General features: G+C 41.9%; 2 protein-coding genes across 2 annotated transcripts; one reads left to right on the plus strand and one right to left on the minus strand.

Annotated features, from left to right (window-relative positions):
• The first annotated feature begins 33 nt into the window (after nt 1-33).
• Nucleotides 34-9,158, plus strand: LOC120800975 (probable ATP-dependent RNA helicase DDX17). The gene is made up of 13 exons (XM_040147503.1): nt 34-351; nt 2,758-2,917; nt 3,033-3,129; nt 3,475-3,608; nt 3,821-3,886; nt 4,002-4,143; nt 4,425-4,585; nt 4,696-4,868; nt 5,028-5,138; nt 5,262-5,323; nt 5,518-5,577; nt 7,805-8,038; nt 8,207-9,158. The coding sequence occupies exons 1-13, from the start codon at nt 305-307 to the stop codon at nt 8,701-8,703; spliced, it is 1,944 nt and encodes a 647-aa protein (XP_040003437.1). The 5' UTR covers nt 34-304; the 3' UTR covers nt 8,704-9,158.
• Nucleotides 9,159-12,034: 2,876 nt separating this feature from the next.
• LOC120800974 (ADP-ribosylation factor-binding protein GGA1-like) lies at nt 12,035-20,300 on the minus strand. Its single transcript, XM_040147501.1, has 17 exons — nt 20,255-20,300; nt 19,400-19,484; nt 18,778-18,853; nt 18,482-18,580; nt 17,930-18,053; nt 16,620-16,720; nt 16,336-16,416; nt 15,400-15,537; nt 15,219-15,300; nt 14,982-15,092; nt 14,692-14,835; nt 14,322-14,365; nt 13,905-14,095; nt 13,380-13,660; nt 13,080-13,249; nt 12,448-12,558; nt 12,035-12,352 (listed from the first exon to the last, which is right to left on the minus strand). Exons 1-17 carry the CDS (start codon nt 20,298-20,300, stop codon nt 12,242-12,244), a joined length of 1,995 nt encoding a protein of 664 aa, XP_040003435.1. The 3' UTR covers nt 12,035-12,241.

Consider the following 20,300-nt stretch of genomic DNA (forward strand, 5'->3'; position numbering starts at 1 on the left):
GACTAGTTGACGTTACGTCGCTTAAGAGGGCAGGGAAGGAAGGAGCGAGGCAGCTGTTTAGCTCCGTGACGCATACGACAATCGTTTAATAAAGTCCTTATTTAGGCGTAACTATCGTCTAATATACGTATATTTATAAGCTAATGAAGTCTCGGACTTTTTTGCAAGCGTGAATTGCGCTTATTTTACATAATTGCGCTTATTATTTTATTACAGCGCACAACGTAAACAATCCGGTGTCAAACCTTAAAGCCAGTGTTTCAAATACAGCGGAGAAGATAGGAGTGTGTTTTTTTTCGTCAACATGAGAGGGGGGTCGTTCTATGGAGACAGGGACCGTGGACGAGACAGGTAATTTTTTTTAGCTTATACTTATGGAAGCAACACACACATTTACCACAGAACAGCAGGGTTGCATAATGTTTAGACAGCACAGGAGGCTGGACCCAAGGCCACGGCTGTGTTGAGACTCCGGTAGTCTCCCAGCCGTGCGAGGCCGATAACAGGAAAGCAGAGGAGCACAGACCTCCTCGCTAGCCCTCTGCGGTTCGTTGTTTACTTTGACACGGCCCAGAGGTACAGACGACAGAGCCTTTAGACAGGAGAAACATTACCCCTAGAAGTCACCTCAAGGTGGCGCCAGGGCAAAGGTCGTGTTGTCAACAAAGTCTGCAAATGTTTGTCTGATGGTGGCGCAAGAAATTTAAGAAATTTAATAACCGAAGTCATCATATTTACATTAGCTTCAGAGAGTATTCAGATCCCTTCTGCATTTGCACTCTTTATTGAATATGTAGATTTAATTTTAAATGGATACAATTGCAATTTTTGCCCTCCAATCTACACTTATTATGGGTTACACAATAACCCATAATGACAAAGTGAAAGTGTTTAGACAGTTTTGAATATTTGCTAAAAAAAATAAAAAACTAAAAAAACCTATTTACATAAGTATTCAGACCCATTTGCCGTGGCACTGCAAACTGTGGTCAGTTGCATCCTGTTTGCTTGAATTTTCCGTGGGATGTGTCTAGAACATGATTGGAGTCCACCTGTGGCAATTGAATTGATTGAACATGGTTCAGAGAGGCACACACCTGTGTGTATAAGGTCCTACAATTCACACTGCATATCAGGACAGAAACCAAGCTATGACATCCAAGGAACTTTCTGTAGACCTCTACAATAAAATTGTAGCAAATCATAGATCAGGGCAAGGGTATAAAACTATTTCTAAAGCCTTGAGTGTTCCCAGGAGCCTCAATAATTGTGAAATGGAAGTAGTTTGGAACCACCAAGACTCTTCCTAGAGTTGGCCATCAGGCCACTGAGTAATCAGGCAAGGAGGGTCAGGGAGGTGACCAAGAACCCACTGGTGACTCTAACAGATGGAAGCCACTTTCAGTAAAAGGCATGTGACAGCCTGCTTGGAGTTTGCCACGTGACATTTAAAGGATGCTGGGACCATGGAGAAAAAGATTGTCTGGTCTGATGAGACAAAAATTCAACTCTTGGGCAGAACTCCAAACACTATGCCTGGCGAGCACCAGGCTTTGCTAATCACCTGGCTAACACCATCCCTACAGTGAAACATGGTGGTGGCATCATCATGCTGTGGCGGTGCTTCTCAGCAGCAGGGTCAGGGAGTCTGCTCAGAGCTGAGCGAAGGATGAATGCAGCCAAATACAGAGAGATCTTTGAAGAAAACCTGCTCCAAAGTTCATGTGACCTAAGACTGGAGCTGAGTTGTCCGGCCAAAGCCCAGACTCAAACCCCACAGAACATCTTTGGAGAGACCTGAAGATGGCGTCTCACAGACGCTTCCCATCAAATGTGACGGAGTTTGAGAGGATCTGTCAGGAAGAATGGGAGGAAATGCCCAAAGTCAGGTGGGCAAAGCTTGTAGAGACTTACCCAAGAAGACTCGAAGCTGTAACTGATGCCAAAGGGGCTTCTAGAAAGTACTGAATTAAGGGTCTGAATACTTCTGTAAATGAGAGATTTCCATTTTTGATTTTTAATAAATAAGCAACAATTTCTAATCATGTTTTCACTTGAGTGTAGATTGATGGACAAAAATATAAATCCAATAAAAATTAAATAACACAAAAAAGTATGCAAAAAGTGAAGAGGTCTGAATACTTTCTGAAACAACTGTATGTCAGTTGTTTAATGTGTGGTGTGCAGTCTGACCTGAGCATTAGCTCTAGTAACATTACATTCACCTCAAACACTCATCAAAATCATCAAAATTGTTTTTGCAATTTTTATGACGTTTGTGTATCCGACTGCAAAATGACACAACCTGGACATTATAACATAAAAATTCAGATTAGTAGGTCTAGCTGTATTTGTGCAGTATCAAACTTCATTACAGAACTGCACTTTTAGATCAAAAACATAAGGAACAGATAAATGTCTCAAATGAATACATATTAGTTAGGCCATGTAAACTGTGCATAACTTTTTCCATAGACTGGTAGAGATCTGCAATGAAGCAGTTGCATGCATAAAGTTCTCACGAGCCCCCTTGTGGACTTAGTGCAATACAGAATTGCCAATCTGGACATCATGCAAAAAGTAAAGTCTTCAAGTGCAGAGATGTCTGGGCATTTGGATTCAGCCGTAAACATGTTGGTCACAGACAAACCCAAAAGACAGATCGAAATGATCAGCACATGATTTCTTTGAAGTAAGTAACTGCAGTATTGACACTGATTCCCCATTGCTCCTTATGTCTTGCCCCTTATTTCTCAGGCCACGGTTTGGGGCCACGAGTGGCCGCAGCGGACCCGCCCCGATGAAGTTTGGGAATCCAGGTGAGCGTCTCCGAAAGAAGAGGTGGAACCTGGACGAGCTGCCAAAATTTGAGAAGAATTTCTATGCTGAACACCCTGAGGTCCAACGCATCAGTCAGGTACATTTTATATCTGATACCAGAAGGTGTTCTGAAAAATATTGATAAATATTAAACATGACCACATATGTTTTCTCTTTTTTTTCCTCTTTTCCTCTTTTGCCGTCGTATCCAGTATGAAATGGACGAGTGTCGCGGGAAGAAGGAGATCACCATCAGAGGCTCTGGCTGTCCAAAAGCGATCAGCGCTTTTCACCACGCGCAGTTTCCTCGTTAGTAAACCATACATTACGCTTACTACAATGTCTGTACAAATAATGTCTAGGAAACATTAGTATATAAAGTACAATACAATATTCTTTCACTCTCTCCGGCATCTAGGGACTTGAAAATGTCACTATTTTGTTTTTAAGCCACTTACAAGATGGATTTACACAAAACAATACAACTAGTCCAAATGAAATGAAACAGAATGTTGCAATGCTTGTAAAGCGTGTTTTACAAGGACTAGTGTCATGTTTATCGTCCTTCTGATTTAAGGACTGAAAGGTAGGAACTACAGTAACAGTCCAGCTGCCTAACTGTCTCATTGATTGTCTCCCTGCATCTTCTGGCAGAATATGTGATGGATGTGCTGATGCAGCAGAACTTTAAGGAACCCACAGCCATTCAGTCTCAGGGCTTCCCTGTGGCCCTGAGCGGCAGGGACATGGTGGGGATTGCACAGACTGGCTCTGGAAAGACACTGGCTGTAAGGATTCCTAGCTATCATAATGCTGCATGGTGATGACACTTGAGTTTATTTGATAAATTTATGAATATTTTTTTACATAGCACACTTCAGAAAAACATGCACCATGGGAGAAATATTATAATACAAGAAGACAAAATTGATTGGTTTGCTTGATTTCCTGTTGTGCGCTATCTAACTAATTGTCTTTTGTGTTTTCTTGTTCCCTGCAGTATCTTCTTCCTGCTATTGTGCACATCAACCATCAGCCCTATCTGGAGAGGGGAGATGGTCCGATTGTAAGCACCTACACCAAATGTCTTCCTCTGTCTGACAAATTTTTTTATCTAAATCATTCAGTCTTTGTGTGGGCATACAGACGGGTCTGTAAAACCCTTCCCTCTCTCTCCTCAGTGTCTGATACTGGCCCCAACCAGAGAGTTGGCTCAGCAGGTTCAACAGGTTGCATATGACTATGGCAAGTCTTCCCGTATCAAAAGCACCTGTGTCTACGGTGGAGCACCCAAAGGACCACAGATTCGCGATCTTGAGAGGGGTGGGTATGGTTGTAGATGGACACACTCAGTGGATTATTCAAAGTAGCATGAAATTCAGGGCCTTTACTTATAAAATCCTGATCAATATTTTTTTTTTAATACTTTCCAAACTCCGTGGTGGGGAACTAAGTAGAATTTGAAAACTTAACACTGAAATGCTGTGTTAGTACCGTGTTGTTAATAAAAAAAGGACAACATATTTAATCATGGAAAAACACAGAGCTATATCCTGGTACGTAGGTGAACTGACGTGGTGATTTTTTTTTTTTAATACCTATAGGTGTCGAGATCTGCATCGCCACACCTGGTCGTCTTATTGACTTCTTGGAGGTGGGGAAGACAAACCTGCGTCGCTGCACCTACCTAGTACTGGATGAGGCTGACCGCATGCTGGACATGGGCTTTGAGCCACAAATTCGCAAGATAGTTGAGCAAATTAGGGTAGGAGAAAAGGCTTAATTACCATGACTACTGAATTTAAAACGATCATCTTGACTTTTAATGTGGATCCTAGAAATCAGGCGGGTGCTTTCTCTATATCTGTCTCACAGCCCGACAGACAGACGCTGATGTGGAGTGCAACCTGGCCAAAGGAGGTTCGGCAGCTTGCTGAGGACTTCCTGCGGGACTATGTCCAGATCAATATTGGCGCTCTGGAACTCAGTGCCAACCACAACATCCTGCAAATAGTCGATGTCTGCATGGAGACCGAAAAGGACCACAAGTAAGGATAGCCCTGGGAAAATATCTGACCTACAGTGACAGCATTTTATGATCATCTCTGCTATAACAGTTTTACAGAACACGGGCTGACACTTTTACACAGTTGAAATTGAGCCATCAGTACCGTTGATGTGCTGTGAGTGCCTCTCTCTGTCTACAGACTTATTCAGCTGATGGAGGAAATTATGGCTGAAAAGGAAAACAAAACCATCATCTTTGTGGAGACCAAGAAGCGTTGTGATGATCTTACCAGGAGAATGAGGCGGGACGGGTGAGGAATTACTGATAACACGCTGACACAACATGTTGACAGTAGTAATGGGAAGAATTATGCCAATATTGGATAGACAGAAGGTGTTCACTAATATTGCCAAACTGCCATTTTCTGTTCTAGGTGGCCAGCCATGTGTATCCATGGAGACAAGAGCCAGCCAGAAAGAGACTGGGTACTCACAGGTAAGAATAGACCTAATACAATGCTGCTTCTGTCCTTCCCTTTGTTGGAGATCACTTTCCTGCCTAAACTGGTGGTCTGGTCTGGAATAGTATGGAATAGTAAAATAGACTTTGTCAGTAGGTATCAATGTAAAGTTGCTCATTCACTATTGCCTGAGTGGAGTGTGCTACAGTTATTTTGTTTAATTCCACAGAGTTTCGGAGTGGCAAAGCTCCTATACTGATTGCTACTGATGTTGCCTCTCGTGGTCTTGGTATGTCTCCTCACACATAATCTCACATTATTGTCTCTTCTCTCCTTGTTTTTGAGTTTCTCCTGTAATCATTTTTTCTTTAAATAGTTTATTATACATAATATTGTGACGCAAGCAAACAGTCACCACATGCACATTGATGAGTTCAAATACAACCAGACTTCTTTTTTTGCAATTTTTACTTTTGACCAATAGGTAAGTATACTTCTGATCAGTAGACCAGCTCTAACAGGCACTGACAGCAGCCCTATATTGCTCCATATCCATAGTTGGCAAATATAATTCAATGCAAACAACAAATTAAAAAAACAAAACAAAACAGGCACATCTTGCGGAATTTTCTCCCTTTGATTATTTTCAGGTGATATTATGACAGCTTTCTTTACAGGGTATCACAGTAGGAATTTCCCAAAATCTACAGCCGGTAAAATAGGAAGTAGTAATGTAAACCAAAAGTGGAAAAATTACACAGAAGGGTTTAATCGGTTTCAATTTTGTGATGTACAAGGCAATAAAATCAGTGCATTACATTGAAGGATTCCCCTTACCATTAACAGTTTAATGACCTGCAACGTCCACTAGGGAGTCTGCAGGCGTTCTGGTCCAGTGGGTTTATAGTCTGTTTCTTGTTACTGCAGTTAAAAAGCTTCCTTCAACTGGGGCTCTCTGGCACGCTGCCTGAAATGGAGGCGTGTGTGGGGCAGATGCTCCTGCACACCTTTTCTCATGTCTCCTTCATGGTGTCAGTACCAATTTACTGATGATGTTGCTGATATTACACATTTCTGCATACATAAAATAATAAATTGTGTAGTTGTTCCTTTGGAATCGTCCTGCAAAAGGAAACGTTTTGTTATGTTTTGCAGATGCAAATATGCAGAACAATGAGAGAGACATCAGGGTGGCTAGTTTGACATCTCATTTGTTGGCAGGATAAATGTGAGAAGGGGGGATAAGTGAAGTGTCTTTGCCTTGCCAAAATTCCTATGACCGTATCCTTGTTCTTTTTTCCCCTCTTCTCCTCTCAGGGTTTGGCAGCACACGGCAGCTGTAACAGTCTGCGCTGCTGTCACTGCCCCCCTCAGTCACGTTAAAGTAGAAGCTTGGCTAGTTTTAGAGGCATTAAATCCCCTCTTATTCTTCTTGGGTAACTAAGATCCCCCCTGCCCAATATTGTCAGAGTTTGTAAATCCAACGAGCCTTCCTTGGGAGCAGCCTGAGGTGCCTGTATGTCTGCCCATCGGTCCGTCCTAAAAAGCAGACAGACAGGGGAGGGAGAGTTAGACGGGCTCGTCTGGATCCAGTCCTGGCCAGGGTCTGAGGAGGGTCCTGCAATGCAGCGAGAGAGCAACAGAACCAGCCGTTGTGTGTGTGTGGGTCTCATGAGGTTAAGTGGTTCTGCTCCCGTCTGACGTTGCTGGTGTGTGCAGAAGGATAGGGATGAATCCTGTCTCCCTCCCCCTCAGCCCCTCCCTATGAACCAGGACTGATCAGGGGGGACTGACTACCTTTGTAAAAACAACATGAAGGGGGTAAGTACCTCACCACCCCTTTCTCCTAATTCCTCCATGAGCTCACCATACATTCCATCGTGCTCATATTTTAGTTGAAGCATAGCACAGTTTTTTCACGGAACATCGTTACCCTGTTATTCAGTAGGTCATGGTTGATGATGCAGCTTCCCTGTGTCATGATGGAGGGGAAAAGGGAGACTTATTGATCAGCAGTGCTGTCAGAGCCCCACATCTCCTGTAATGAGAAACAGACTCTGTCTTCACACATTTTGACCGGTAATCCCTCTGGTGTGAAGATTACAAAGCTTAAACGTGGTTTCTTTAAACCTCCGTGTCATGGTCACTAAACGTCAAGTCAGCAGGAAACCCTGGAGTAGATTTCAGATATAATTGTATTGGATTTAATTGAGTTACAATGGTGTTTAACTGAAATGAAACCTTGGATGTGTGGATTTTTGCACAGTGTCTGATACAGCAGGTAAGTTGCTGTATTTTTTAAGATTTCTAATTTCTAACCTACATTTTTTTTTTTACATTCTTCTTTATAGTAAAAAATGAAAAGATTTAATTGTAATTTATTTAAATAAAAACCATCAGCTCTTGGATTTGAATGAAAATGATCGATTCTGTCTCCGGAATCCTTTTTCCCTCTTGAGATTATCGTCTTTTTCCTCTCTCTTATGCTGTAAAACCAATCATTCTTTATCCAAAAGACGTGGAAGACGTCAAGTTCGTCATCAACTATGACTATCCCAGCTCCTCTGAGGATTATGTCCACCGTATTGGACGTACGGCCCGCAGTACCAACAAAGGCACTGCCTACACCTTCTTCACCCCAGGGAACCTGCGGCAGGCCCGAGACCTTGTCCGGGTGTTGGAGGAGGCCCGGCAGGCCATCAACCCAAAACTCCTTCAGCTTGTGGACTCTGGCCGCGGTGGAGGCGGAGGTAGTAAGAGGGACTGTCACCTTTTTCAAATTAAGATACATCACAGTTAATCCTACTGTAGAAGGGAATAGAAGGGGATTTTTTAAATGTGTCTACAGATCTGAAGAGGAGAGGTAGTGATCTACAGGTTAAAAATGATATTTGTTTTGCATTTGTTGTTTGTTACAGGTGGCAGAATGCGTTACCGTGGCAGCACCTCCAACAACCCTAACTTAATGTACCAGGACGAGTGTGATCGCCGCATGCGCTCTGGTGGGGGCGGTGGCGGCAGCAAAGACAGCCGTAGTGGCTTCAGCCGTGACAACCGCAGCAACCGCGATGGAGACCGCTCCTCCTCCTCTTCCTCCTACAGGGGCAGAAGTCGGGATCACAGGAACAGCTACAACTCGGGCTCAGATCAGTACCAGAGTTACAGCGGCGGCGGGGGCTACAACTCCCGCAGCGGCGTCCAGTCTGGTGGCGGTGGAGGTCAGGATCAGTCTACCCAGCCGCAGGGTCAGTTTGGCCATCCGCCCCCTCTTCCACCATCAGGCGGGCCGCAGCCCCTCATGGCCCAGCAGTTTGTTCCACCACAGCCCCCGCTAATGGGCTTTATGGGACAACCGCCATACCCTTTTGCTTCTCCGCCCCCTCCTCCACCAGGCCCTGCACCTCCCCGCAAGTAGAATTATGAGGAAGAGGCCATTTGTGCAACTTGGTGTGCTCAGAGTGTAACTTTTTTTTTTATTCTCCAACTCTTAACTCCAAGAGGTGGGGGTTTGACAGGCTTGAACCTAAGGAGGTAAGGGCTTGTATTTTCTATTTGTTTTGTACTTTTTAATAAACCCCACGTTTGCAGTCACTATTAGTTTTTTCAGTGTAATGGACTGTTGCACTAGATTTAGATACATTTGTCATGCATGCCTTTACTTTTTCATGTAGCAAGTCAAAATGGAAGTGTCTATTTACTTGTAACTGTTTAAACTCACAATAATAAGCAGATCAGCTGATGCGGACTTATTTTCATGCTGCTTGGTGACTAAATTGCAATTTGCTGGTTGTTTCCCCTTTTACTCTTTGTGCTCTTTTTACAGTATTTTCTTAAATAAATGAATCAAAGCTTTATTCTCTACTTGGCAAATTGTTGATCAAATTATTTGCACATCATGTGAATTCCCTGTACAAATGACTTTATTTGCCTTAAATACACAGTTGTAGTACATTCTCAGTTTATACCCAGCAGTATATACACGTGTTGCTTTTATTGGTAAATATACATAATGGCATGAACACAGATGGAAAAGACTTTCCCTTTCTCAAAAATACATGTACAGTATATCTAGAAAGGCTTCGTCACTCACTCACACTCAGCTGCTAACACTGAAAAACCTGGATCCAGTTTTTGTCTCTGGTTACAGATTTGTAGTTTCCTAAGTTGTTTGTTGTGTTTTTCTGGTCAGTCCTAGATAATGTGGGAGGTCCAGTCTGATCCACATATACCAAAGCTGAACAAGGGCGGTGGCATTGCATGCACTGTGCTCAATCATGTTTGAGTTCACTGTTCTGCAAACTGAATCGTAGAAATCATGTAGGTTTAATATTTGCATTACTGGGATTTGTAATCTGTAACAGGTTTGTTGAAAGCGGAACTAAAATTTTGCACCTTTCAAATGAACCTCAATGAATACTAACTTCAGACATAAAAGGGGAAGGCAGTTACTGGCGTGATGGCATCCAGCTCAGGGGCAGTTAGTGCATCAGTTTGTTTGACATGTATTTGGACACACAGATGACTTGCTGAGTTTAGTCCTTAAGCCAAGACCTCTACCAAGGTAAGAAGCAGCAGCAGCTGCAGTCTCTGTTGTCATCATCCCAAAACCTTTACCAAAGGAGGCCAGACTAGACTAATTTTGACTCAAGTCAAAAAATGTGCTACAACCCCCCTCACTGCAGTTTACAATAAATCATGCTGGGAGTTCAAATGTTCATCATTTACAATCTGATTGAGCCATTAAAGCCTGAAAGGTTGTCACTGAGGCCACTTCTTGTCTCATTGCTCCTGTTCTGCCAGTCCTAGACAAGTTAGCAGTGTAAATGTATCTGTAAATAAAATGAAATGGCTGATTTGTAGTGTTACGATTAATGGCACTGTACTGTGTGATGACTGTTTATTAATGTGTGTTGATCTACCATATGAAATATACCACTTGCTTTCAGGTACATTGTTTGAAACTGAATCAATATTACTCATTCATATATTAAAGTGAAGCTCCAGCTTTACCCCCACTGTAGTTGCACACATTTGAAGTTTCATATGTACAGTCACATGTATTTTATATTCCTATTTCTCAGGTGGAATCAGTCTGCCTCCAATCTTACTTTATTTTAGTCTTTCTGACCCTGAGAAGTGATCATAGACCCATGCTCCAATCAACTCGGTGATCATGGATATTCAGATGATTCTGTAACATCATTTGATGTGTCATTTGTTTCACAAAGTCTTTTCTGATAAAGACGAGAACATATGAAAACAGAAACAAAGATCAAACCAGTCATTTGTATACATATATGTACAAAGCTAATGAAAATCAAAGGTTTCATCTCAGGCACATGTGGTAGAATCAAACTGGATGTGAGCGACGTCAACTCAGGACTTCACGTGTCGTTCTTTGGGTCAATCAACAGTAGAAAGGCAGCAAATGAGGAAAGACAAGGTTCCGTGAAAGGGAATGGTTTCATGTGCAAAATTTTAAACTAAATAAGTGCATGTTAAGTTCAGGTTGAGTAAGAAGAAAATTTACAAATCAAAATCCTGAGTGAAATAGTGTCCCAATCTTTTGAAAACATATGAAAGTGCAGAAATAAAAAGCTAAATTTTAAAGGGGCAGAGATTTAGCCCCGTCCTTCATGGGCCTTTTTCACAGACCACATTCTGACACATCACAGTCAAAAATCATAGGTATAAATAATAACATGAACGATGGGTGGATTCCAATTTAGCTGCTTCAGTTTCATGGTCCTGGTATTGTGCATGCTGACTCACTGTCACAGCCTATTGGGACACGGAGCCATTGTTAATGTTGCCGCCGTGAAAAAGGCCTACTGCCTAAGCTTAGACACAATGGCCAACTGTAATTCTACAAACAAACAATACAGGATAGTAAAACCAAGACAATAATTTAAAAACTACGGACCAATTCATTATGTATGCTGCTTGGATAATTTGGCTCTCCTGGTCCTTTTACAGTTATTGCAGCATTTCAGATTAATTCCTCATACTTTGAGCTGTCTCGTTTGGATCAAAAGGGAAACTGCTATAATGATTTAAAATGTGGGATTTGACAGTCACATTTGATTATTTCCATATGCAACTCTGTGCTTGTCAAATAAGCACAGTTTTCGTTAAGGGGTAAAGTGGAAGATTTTCTGGTAAAGCATGATACTATTTGACTGTTCCATCCACTGTTGCACCTTTTCTAAAAATACTGAAGTAGTGCTGAAACAATGAGAAAATTAATCGGTTCTTCATTTGATAGGGAAATAATTTCAGAATTGAATGCACTGGGTTTTTTGGTTTTGGTTAACATTGTTAGCATTAATAAAATATCACCTTAAGGGGTTAGCTGACTCTAAGTTTAACTGAGAAAGAGTTTTGATGGACTGAATGACTCTGAACACTCAAAATGAACACTGGACACACAAATTGTGACAATACTCTGAATATGTAACATTTTGAAACCCAAGAAAGGAATGCATTAGACACCTGCTTCAGACTAAGCACTGGATTTCTTGGGGAAAAAAAAAAAGAAATGTCAGACACCAGCTGTTACATGTACTTCACATGACATAGGGCTAACAGTATGTAAATTAGACACATTCTGTTTTTTAAAAGGCTCGACTTGTTTTCCCAGAATCCAGTGCATTGATTCAATGTTTCTGAAAGTTTGCTATATATCTCTGCGTTGAACTGATGGTTGAAGGAAGAGAAAGTAGCTACAAAACACATGGACACGGAGATGATTGAATAAAGACAGGAAGGTTGTGAAGGAAGGCACAAGGTAGAAGCTGGCTCCCACAACTGGTCTCAAGTCAGTTTGTATTACCAAACTTTTGAAACGAATGACATGTAAAGAGGCCATCTTGCCTCTGCCAGTGATGAGGGACAACTTCAACCTAAATCTAAACGAAGCAGCAGATCAGATGACAGGAGGGTGATCCCTCTCATTAAAGGTTCCCCCAGGTGTTTGGAGGGGGAAACTGGTCCACATCACCGGATTCATCATGAGATTTGTCCCCCAGGTTGAATGTTAGTTTGTACCGCAAACGTACCTTTTCCTGAAACAAAAACAAAAATCAGTCCGATGTTACGTTACCAGTACTGATGTAGCAAATCTCCTGTGGAGTTTCATGTGCCAAGAAGGTAAGAGTACCTTGTAAGGGTTAGCCAGTAGCAGGATCTGTGTGATGGCGGCTGGAGGCAGGATGGGATTGAAGGCTGGGAGCTCGGTACTAGAGGGAGTTTGCAGTTTCACTTTCATCACCTAGGCAAAAAGAGACACATCCACACACACAAAAATACACTTAAGAAGCTACAGTCGATATTTTTCTAACAATGCTTTAGCACTTAGCAGCTAAAAAGCCAGATATTTCCCTCAGGGGCTGGTGTAGACCCAAACTGAGCTAAAAGAGAGGGAGATTTTGGCATTGTTCACGAAGTGATTAGACACACAACTTCAAATGAATGCTAATGCTGCTCTGTATCTGCTGGAATTATAAATTACCATTTGTTTGGTAGCAAGTTGGCAAGTAAGTAATGATTCCTCAATATTGTGTTAACTTGTTTCTGCTGCCCCCGAGTGGTCAAAAAATGTACAGGTTTAACAAGTGATATTCATAAAAAATATTTCAGTCAACAGATATTTATAGGACTGTTACATGACACTAATGCTGATAGCTACTGTTCGGACCAGAAACTGGTCCAGTGCACCTCAGGCACATGATGGCATATTTGACTACTAGGCACATCTGTTATCAGTGAGACTAGTAGACAGCATGAACCTACCTTGGGCACAGCTGCCTGAAAGCGGATGTTGGTGACAGGAATAGGGGCCGAGGACAGCATGGAGATGATCACCACCAGCACATCGGGCCGTGATGTAGGACAGTCACGGGCAAAGGTGAACAAAACCCTGAGACTGTGTTTATCAAATACAGTCACTGGTAACAGGCTGCCTGAAATATATGTGCAGACACAAAGGGAAAAAACACACCAAAATATGATGTGGAGAAATAAAGAGGGAAAACTGCATCTATGATCACAACCAGCTTCACTGCCGGGTCTGGTGTTACTGCTTGTGCTTACTAGGTTTGATTGATTCCAGAGGCACAGCAACATCAGCTAGAGAGATGTTTTCATAGGGGTCAGTGGCAGGTGATGAGCCTCTCTCAGCAGCAGTGAGGCTGAGGTTGGAGAGGAGGAGAGCGTCGGGCTGCTCGAATTGGAAGGCCGGGCCGGACTTGGGCCCTGGAGCAGGAGTTGGACCAGAGGAGGTGGTGGTTGCAAGAGGAGCAGGTCTAGAATTGGTGCTCGACTTGGTCTGGAGATCTCGTAAAGTGACTCTGGATTGAGGTTGAAGCTTATCCCTGCATATAAAAGCAACATGATCAGGAGTGTAAAGGAAGAGACAACATGGACATTCATTACAGTTACAAATGCCACCCGCTGACAGGTAAGTTACCACGGTTTCATTCCACTTCAGGGTTATGAAGTTAGTTAGGTTAGTGTATTAACAATTGAGTTCAATTCCTGGCAATGACACAGTCATCCTTCCTTCCATCAGACAATGTTAGGTTATTAACTCCATATCTTGCTGTCCGTTTACCTTACCATTTGACCTGTTGGCTCTCTGGAGGTAAGGACTGCTGTAGTAACGTCTTCCCCAGCAAATCCAGCTCTTCCATGGCTTTAGGAGGACCAGGGGATCCCCCTGCTGGTGGAGCCTGCTGGGTTTGGACCACAGCTGGCAGTAACACTGCAGCTGGTACCGATGGAGCGGATAAATCTGTGCAATCAGAGGACTGAGAAAACAAACAGAGGGTTAGAGTTTGCAGGTCAGCACTGTATGGGGAAGGAGATCATGTAAAATGGCTTGAAGTCTCAACTTTAAAGCTACTATGTGTAGAATTTTATGTGTTTATAGCATATTTTGTTTATAAGTAGAAGAGCACCACAATTGCAAAATTTCAGTTTCTACAAATACTGGCTTTAATGTGAGCATGCACAGAATTATCTTACAGCTCGCACCTGAAAAGTGTTCTGTGATTCACAGTTATCTGTTACATTCAGTCCTGAGGAAAAAAAAAAAACAAAACAAAAAGGTTCATTAAATTTGATTTGAGTTTTTGGAGGTTAAAACATTAAAATGCAATGCTGCTCAAAATCGCTTCCCAACAAATCCCAAACACAACCTTAAATTAAAAACAATTCACTGCTTATGTCAAAACTTGCAACAAGTTGAGTGAAACATGAACAGGCTGACAACCCGACCACTGTGCTGTGCAGACTAAATTGTGCTTATAGTGCTGACTTAACCTTTTTAAGCTTGTTAAAAAGTGTTCAACATTTGCGTTTAACGACCAGATGAATTTCTTTGTCAGCAATGAGCTGTACTCACCAAGAGACATGAGTTCATCGTCCAAGAGGCTGATACCCATGTTCTGACTCAGGGTCTGTAGGCTGGAGGGCTCTGTGTTGGACGGTGCTGTGTTGGCTGATGAGTTAAGTCCCATCAGGTCTACAAGTGCTGAGCTACTACTGCCTGATTTGGACAGAAAATACCCATCTGTGGTCTTACACAGTGCAGAAATGTTTGGCGAATGTGTTCAATCCATAAAAACACTGATGGATGCCAAATCACACTTTGCTGCGATTTTTAGCACTGACCTTGAAAACTCAGGCACCTACCTGGTTGTGAGGGCATGGCTATGCCATCTTTTGTCACCTCCTCCCCCTTTACCAGCTGTCTATACAGATTGATGACCTGTGTCAAGCTGTCATTGGCCTGCAAGATATCCGCTGTAAGCAGAAAACTAATGAGCAACACCAAAGTGGTTTTCCAGTCTTATGCTACGGAGTTAGCCTGATCACGTGAAATCTATATTGGGGGGGCGGGGGCAGGGCCTTCATAAAAGTCTTACTTACCTAGGGCTTCATCACTATCCTCTGTATCACTTGCTAATCGGAATAGTGTGGGCCTCATCTTTTCACAGCGCTGGTAAAGATCCTGCAATTAGAAGCACGTTAAACACATTCTACTGAGTGGTCCCACCAGGATTATGAGACTGTAGCTGAAGCATGTTTTAATGCGCTGAGCTGTGCTAACCTTAATGAGCTCCTGGTTGCTCGGGGAGCAGACCTCCCTGCTGTAGCCCTCCAGCAGCTGGTTGAGCAGGCTGACACTCTCCTTCACCTCCTGGATGGCGTTCACTCGCTTCGATACCTTCTCCACTCGCTTTTGGTCCTAGGAAAAAGAGCGATAGGATCTCACAGCGCCAGACACTCTTCTTGACGCAACCTGGGTTCGGGGGAGCTGGGGATCAAAACCCCCGACCCAGGGATCAGCGGCCAACCTGGTCTACCACCTGAGCCACAGCCTGCCAATCAATAGAAACGTTCTAAATCTCTAAATCTAAAACTAGAGTATTTTTGCAGACATTCATTTCCAGACTGAATTTGTTCAGTGATGTGACAATATAGGGACAATTAAGACTATTTTACACTTTAAGTATTTTCTTTATCACAGCAAATATCACAATATGTGAGGGTTAGGCAGGTTTTAAAACCTTGCAAGTTAAGGAAACAATCGAATTAGCTAAGATTTTCCTTTACTATTAATCTTGAGAACCATTTGATTGTTGATGACCGACAGTTATTTCTTTTGTTTACACATGATCATGAAACTTGATGAGGAAGTGATCAACTTATCAGGGAAACAATTATTTTAAAAATATTATCAACTTTTATAGAAACTGCAGCCTGTGACTTTTACCTAGATCAAAGCCTTGATTATTAACTGGATGTTCAACTTCCCACATCTGTTGTCAGTGTTGGAGCAGAAAGAGTACACAATTTAAACCAAAGTATTAATCACTATAATAATAAAAAATTGAATAGCTGAAAGGAACTTTTGACTAGTATTCAGGTGCATTAATATGATCGTGCTACATAATCAGGGTGTAATATATGCAAAGGGTGAGTAAACGCAGATACACAAGCACATACTGTACAGCACATGTCATTAACAAAGCTGATGACTCACTTCCTGGACCATTTCCTTAATGAGCTTGTTTGCTGCTCTTAGATCTTCTGGGTGAGTGCTGTTCAATAAGCGTGACAGCATCTACAAAAACAGGATAGGGCAGAAGAGGGAGAGGAAAGAGAAGAGGAAGCGGTGGTCCCTTAAGGGTTCACTTTATAAAGGATATGATGGGTAAAGAGGATTTTCATGGATCAGGAATGAAGGTGAGACAATTTACAAGCCCTTCCCTTTGTAACCCTGTTTGATGTGGTTGGTGGTCCTCCATCATCACTCATACTAAATACCTTGGATTTCTCCTCATCCTCAAAGATGGCACTTTTGGCTCTGGGTGGAGGGGGAGGGAGGGGCTTGTCATCAGGAAGCACAGGATCCTGCTTGACAATACCTGGAAGGGACAAGGACACCTATAAACCTCATATGTCAACAGTACAGCTCAAGTTACATATATTTACACTGCACAGTGGATATAACAACTTTTTCCACCTGTAATGTGACCTATAAACTATACAGTTCAAAGTGAAAAAGAAACAAACCATTTTAGGAATAAAAGATTAACTGGAATTACCACCTCATGGCGCTATGCCTCCGCCAACCAGTCAAGTTACAGTTTACATCAATGTCTGTCCAGACTCGAATTACCTGAGGTGAAGACTTTGAAGGAATTTAATAAACTGAATATTAAGTGAATTTTATGATAATTAGTGTATGAATTCTTGAATTATGGCCAAAAACGTGTTTTGCGAGGTCACAATGACCTTGACCTTTGACCACTAGTTCATGGTTTAATCCAAGTGGACGTTTGTGCCAAATTTGAATATATTCCCTCAAGGCGTTCCTGAGATATCGTCTTCACGAGAATGAGAGACGGATGGACATAATGAAAACATAATGCCTCCGGCCACGGCTGGCGCCAGCACAGAGGCATAAAGATAAAAATAAAAAAACTTAAAATCACCTGGTAGCATAAGTGTGAACACACTCTTATAATTGGGGATGTGGCTGTGTTCAGGACCAACCAATCACATTCAAAATCCTGTTAAATAGTAGTTAGCAAACACCTGCCATCAATTAAAGTGACTTTGATTAACCCCAAATAAAAGTTCAACTGTTCCTGTAGGATTTCCCTGACATCCTCTTAGTTGCATCCTACTGCAAAAGCAATGGTCCGCAAAGAGCTTCCAAAGACGTCCACTGTTGAAGGGTATTGATCAGGACAGGGGTACGAAAGAACCCTCCATGAGTATTTACTGTACTGCAGCAACTCAGGACACCTGCAACTTGGTTGGAAACTCCATGACTAAGGATATCAATCTCATGAGCATAAAAAGAAGAACTGAAACCACTTTGTACATAACACTCTGTTAAAAAAAAGGAAAATATCGGGATCCAAAAAACACATTATCAGAGCAATATGGGAACTAAAAAAAAAAAAAAAAAAAAACATTAATAAAACACTGAATGTCAAATGTATGGAATAGGACACCATACAGACATGGTAACAATTAAGAAATTGAGAAAACATACAGCTAAAAGAACTTCTCAAAGTCCTTTAGCTTAATGGTTAGTCACGTTCTCAAACATCTGGCGCGCTCACCCTGTTTTTTCAGCATCTGATACGCCTCTGCTATCTTGGTCTCATCTGGCAGCCTCACCGTCCAGCTGTACATCATTTCTAAGACCTTCTTCTTCACTGTCTCTGGAGCCCGGGCTCCTAAATACTGCAGAGAGAGAGGAGGGAGGGTAGTAACAACTGCTAAAGAAAAAATGTGTTTATTCTTTGAAAAATGTTGATAGTAAAAAAAAAAAAAAAAGGAGAAACATCTTCTAAACTGAGATAAATTTTGTTGACACAAGTGTGTTGTGACTTACTCTCTGGTTAACTAGATCCATGCCTAGAGGTTAGATTAGGAGGGTAATCTCATGGTCACAGACTAGCCTCACATTCCAACAACATGGCAGTTTAAATACAGCATATTGAGAATTTTCAATGCTCGATTCTGCTATGAGACCTCCTCTTTGAACTATAAAGTGTGATCAAGAATACAGATGCTGTTTTCACTGGTTAATAAACCACTACAAAAAAAAAATCTCTCTCATACAGTTGAAGCCAAAGTGGCATGAAAGCACATATGACAACAGACATTACCTTGGGTGAGACCACCTTGATGAGCTCATTGAGAAAGCGAAACTTTCCCACTTCACTATGAAATCGCTTCCCACAGTTCCTCATGCATGTCTCAAGAACCTGGGAATTGGAGAAAGTTTGCTGGTTTTACATTTCAGACAAGCTTTCACAGTTACAATGACACATGACATGTACAGTCGCCTTTTTGCAGGCATTTGCACTTGTTAGCCAAGAAACACACATACACAAGTAAAGATTCAACTTCAAGTTTTGATGGAAAATGAACTTCACAATGCTGCACACAGTAGATCTCTTACCATAAGCGCTTGCATAGCCTCCCACTCCTGGGGAGACTGGATTTTGTGGGCCAGAAGTCTGGTTGCAAGCTGGGGGCTGAAGGATTAAAAAAAAAAAAAAAAAGACTTCAACCTTCACTTTACTGACAGACACAAAGGTTTCAAGAATAACGCAATACAGAAAAACATTTTGAATAAACATACACAAATTATTTGACAACATGTGAGGCAAAGCACCCTTGACGTTCAAAAAACCCTGCAAATGACAACAGTCAGACTTTCTTACAGTTGTGATGAAATATTTCATAGCTTATAGTATGAATGTTTTCTATAAAGCTATAAAAGCTGTGAAACTTGAAGAAAAATTTACAGCGCAGACCCTAAGTATTTGGACAATTATACATTTTTTATTCTTCAGACTGTAAGCTTCAGCACATTCAATTTGAAATAAAATAATGCCATGTTGTGTATCTCCCACACAGATCTTCCTATGCTGCGCAGGAGATGTCTGTCCAAATACTTACAGTCTGGACTGTAGACCAGCAGCAGGCATAGCGCTGACGTGTTTGTGCATTTTGTTTATGATGAGAAACAGAAAAGCGATTCTGAAATGGTGCGATATGCATCATCACCATCATCTCACCCTTCTGGTTCATCGTTGAGCTGATCACAAAATCCCTTGATACTGTCCCAGTCATTCTCTTTATTCAGAGGGTTGGTGGCTTTGTCTGTGTAAAAGAAAAAGACATCAGACTAAAATTCTGCGTTTGTATCCAGACTTGAAAACTGCTGCATGTGAGTGACTTTTTGACTTGACATTTGGCACACCAAAAAAAAAATAAATAAATAAATACAACAAACAAAACATATAACATGAGCCTCCTGACACTTTCTCTTTCGGATTGTTCTGTAAAGATTTGTGAGGTCTGTCACACCTCTCAGACTGACAATAAAAATCCCACATTTCACGCACTGATATTTTACTTCATCAGTCCTCTGGTTTGGAGCAGATGAAGAGAGTTGCTCGTGTTTGCAGAAAGTGTGTGACGAAATCCTACGGTTATGGCAGAAGTGACGGTTCCTGCTTTGGGTGTCGCTTTCATTCAGCTGACATGTCTTGGTCAGCAGCTAACTAGCTAATTGATTTTGTTAGCATTCAGGTGGGTATTACTGAGATTTTTGAAATTAAATGTCACATTTGTGTAACATCACTAACCTCAAAGTGTCAACAGTAAACACGATGTGAGCTCAAGATGCAAGCACATTACAGCAAAGGTGATACATGATCTGAATGAGTTTGTTCCGTAGCGCCAGCTGCACTTTCTGATTTGATGACATTCGCTCTCTTGGCTCTCAAAAAACCTATTCCCCTGGGAGAGCACAATGACCGACAGCAGCAAATTCAAACAAAGAATATATCTCCGTATCCCCTAACCTTGTCGCGGCTATCGCTTTACGGTCCAAAGTTAATCTGGTATTGTAATGTATGGTGACTTACTGATTCGAGACTGCAGGCTAACCTCATCTGGAGGCGCCGCCGCCAT

This window comes from Xiphias gladius, chromosome 15 (assembly GCF_016859285.1).
Source record: "Xiphias gladius isolate SHS-SW01 ecotype Sanya breed wild chromosome 15, ASM1685928v1, whole genome shotgun sequence".
NCBI classification, from domain to species: Eukaryota; Metazoa; Chordata; class Actinopteri; order Istiophoriformes; family Xiphiidae; genus Xiphias; species Xiphias gladius.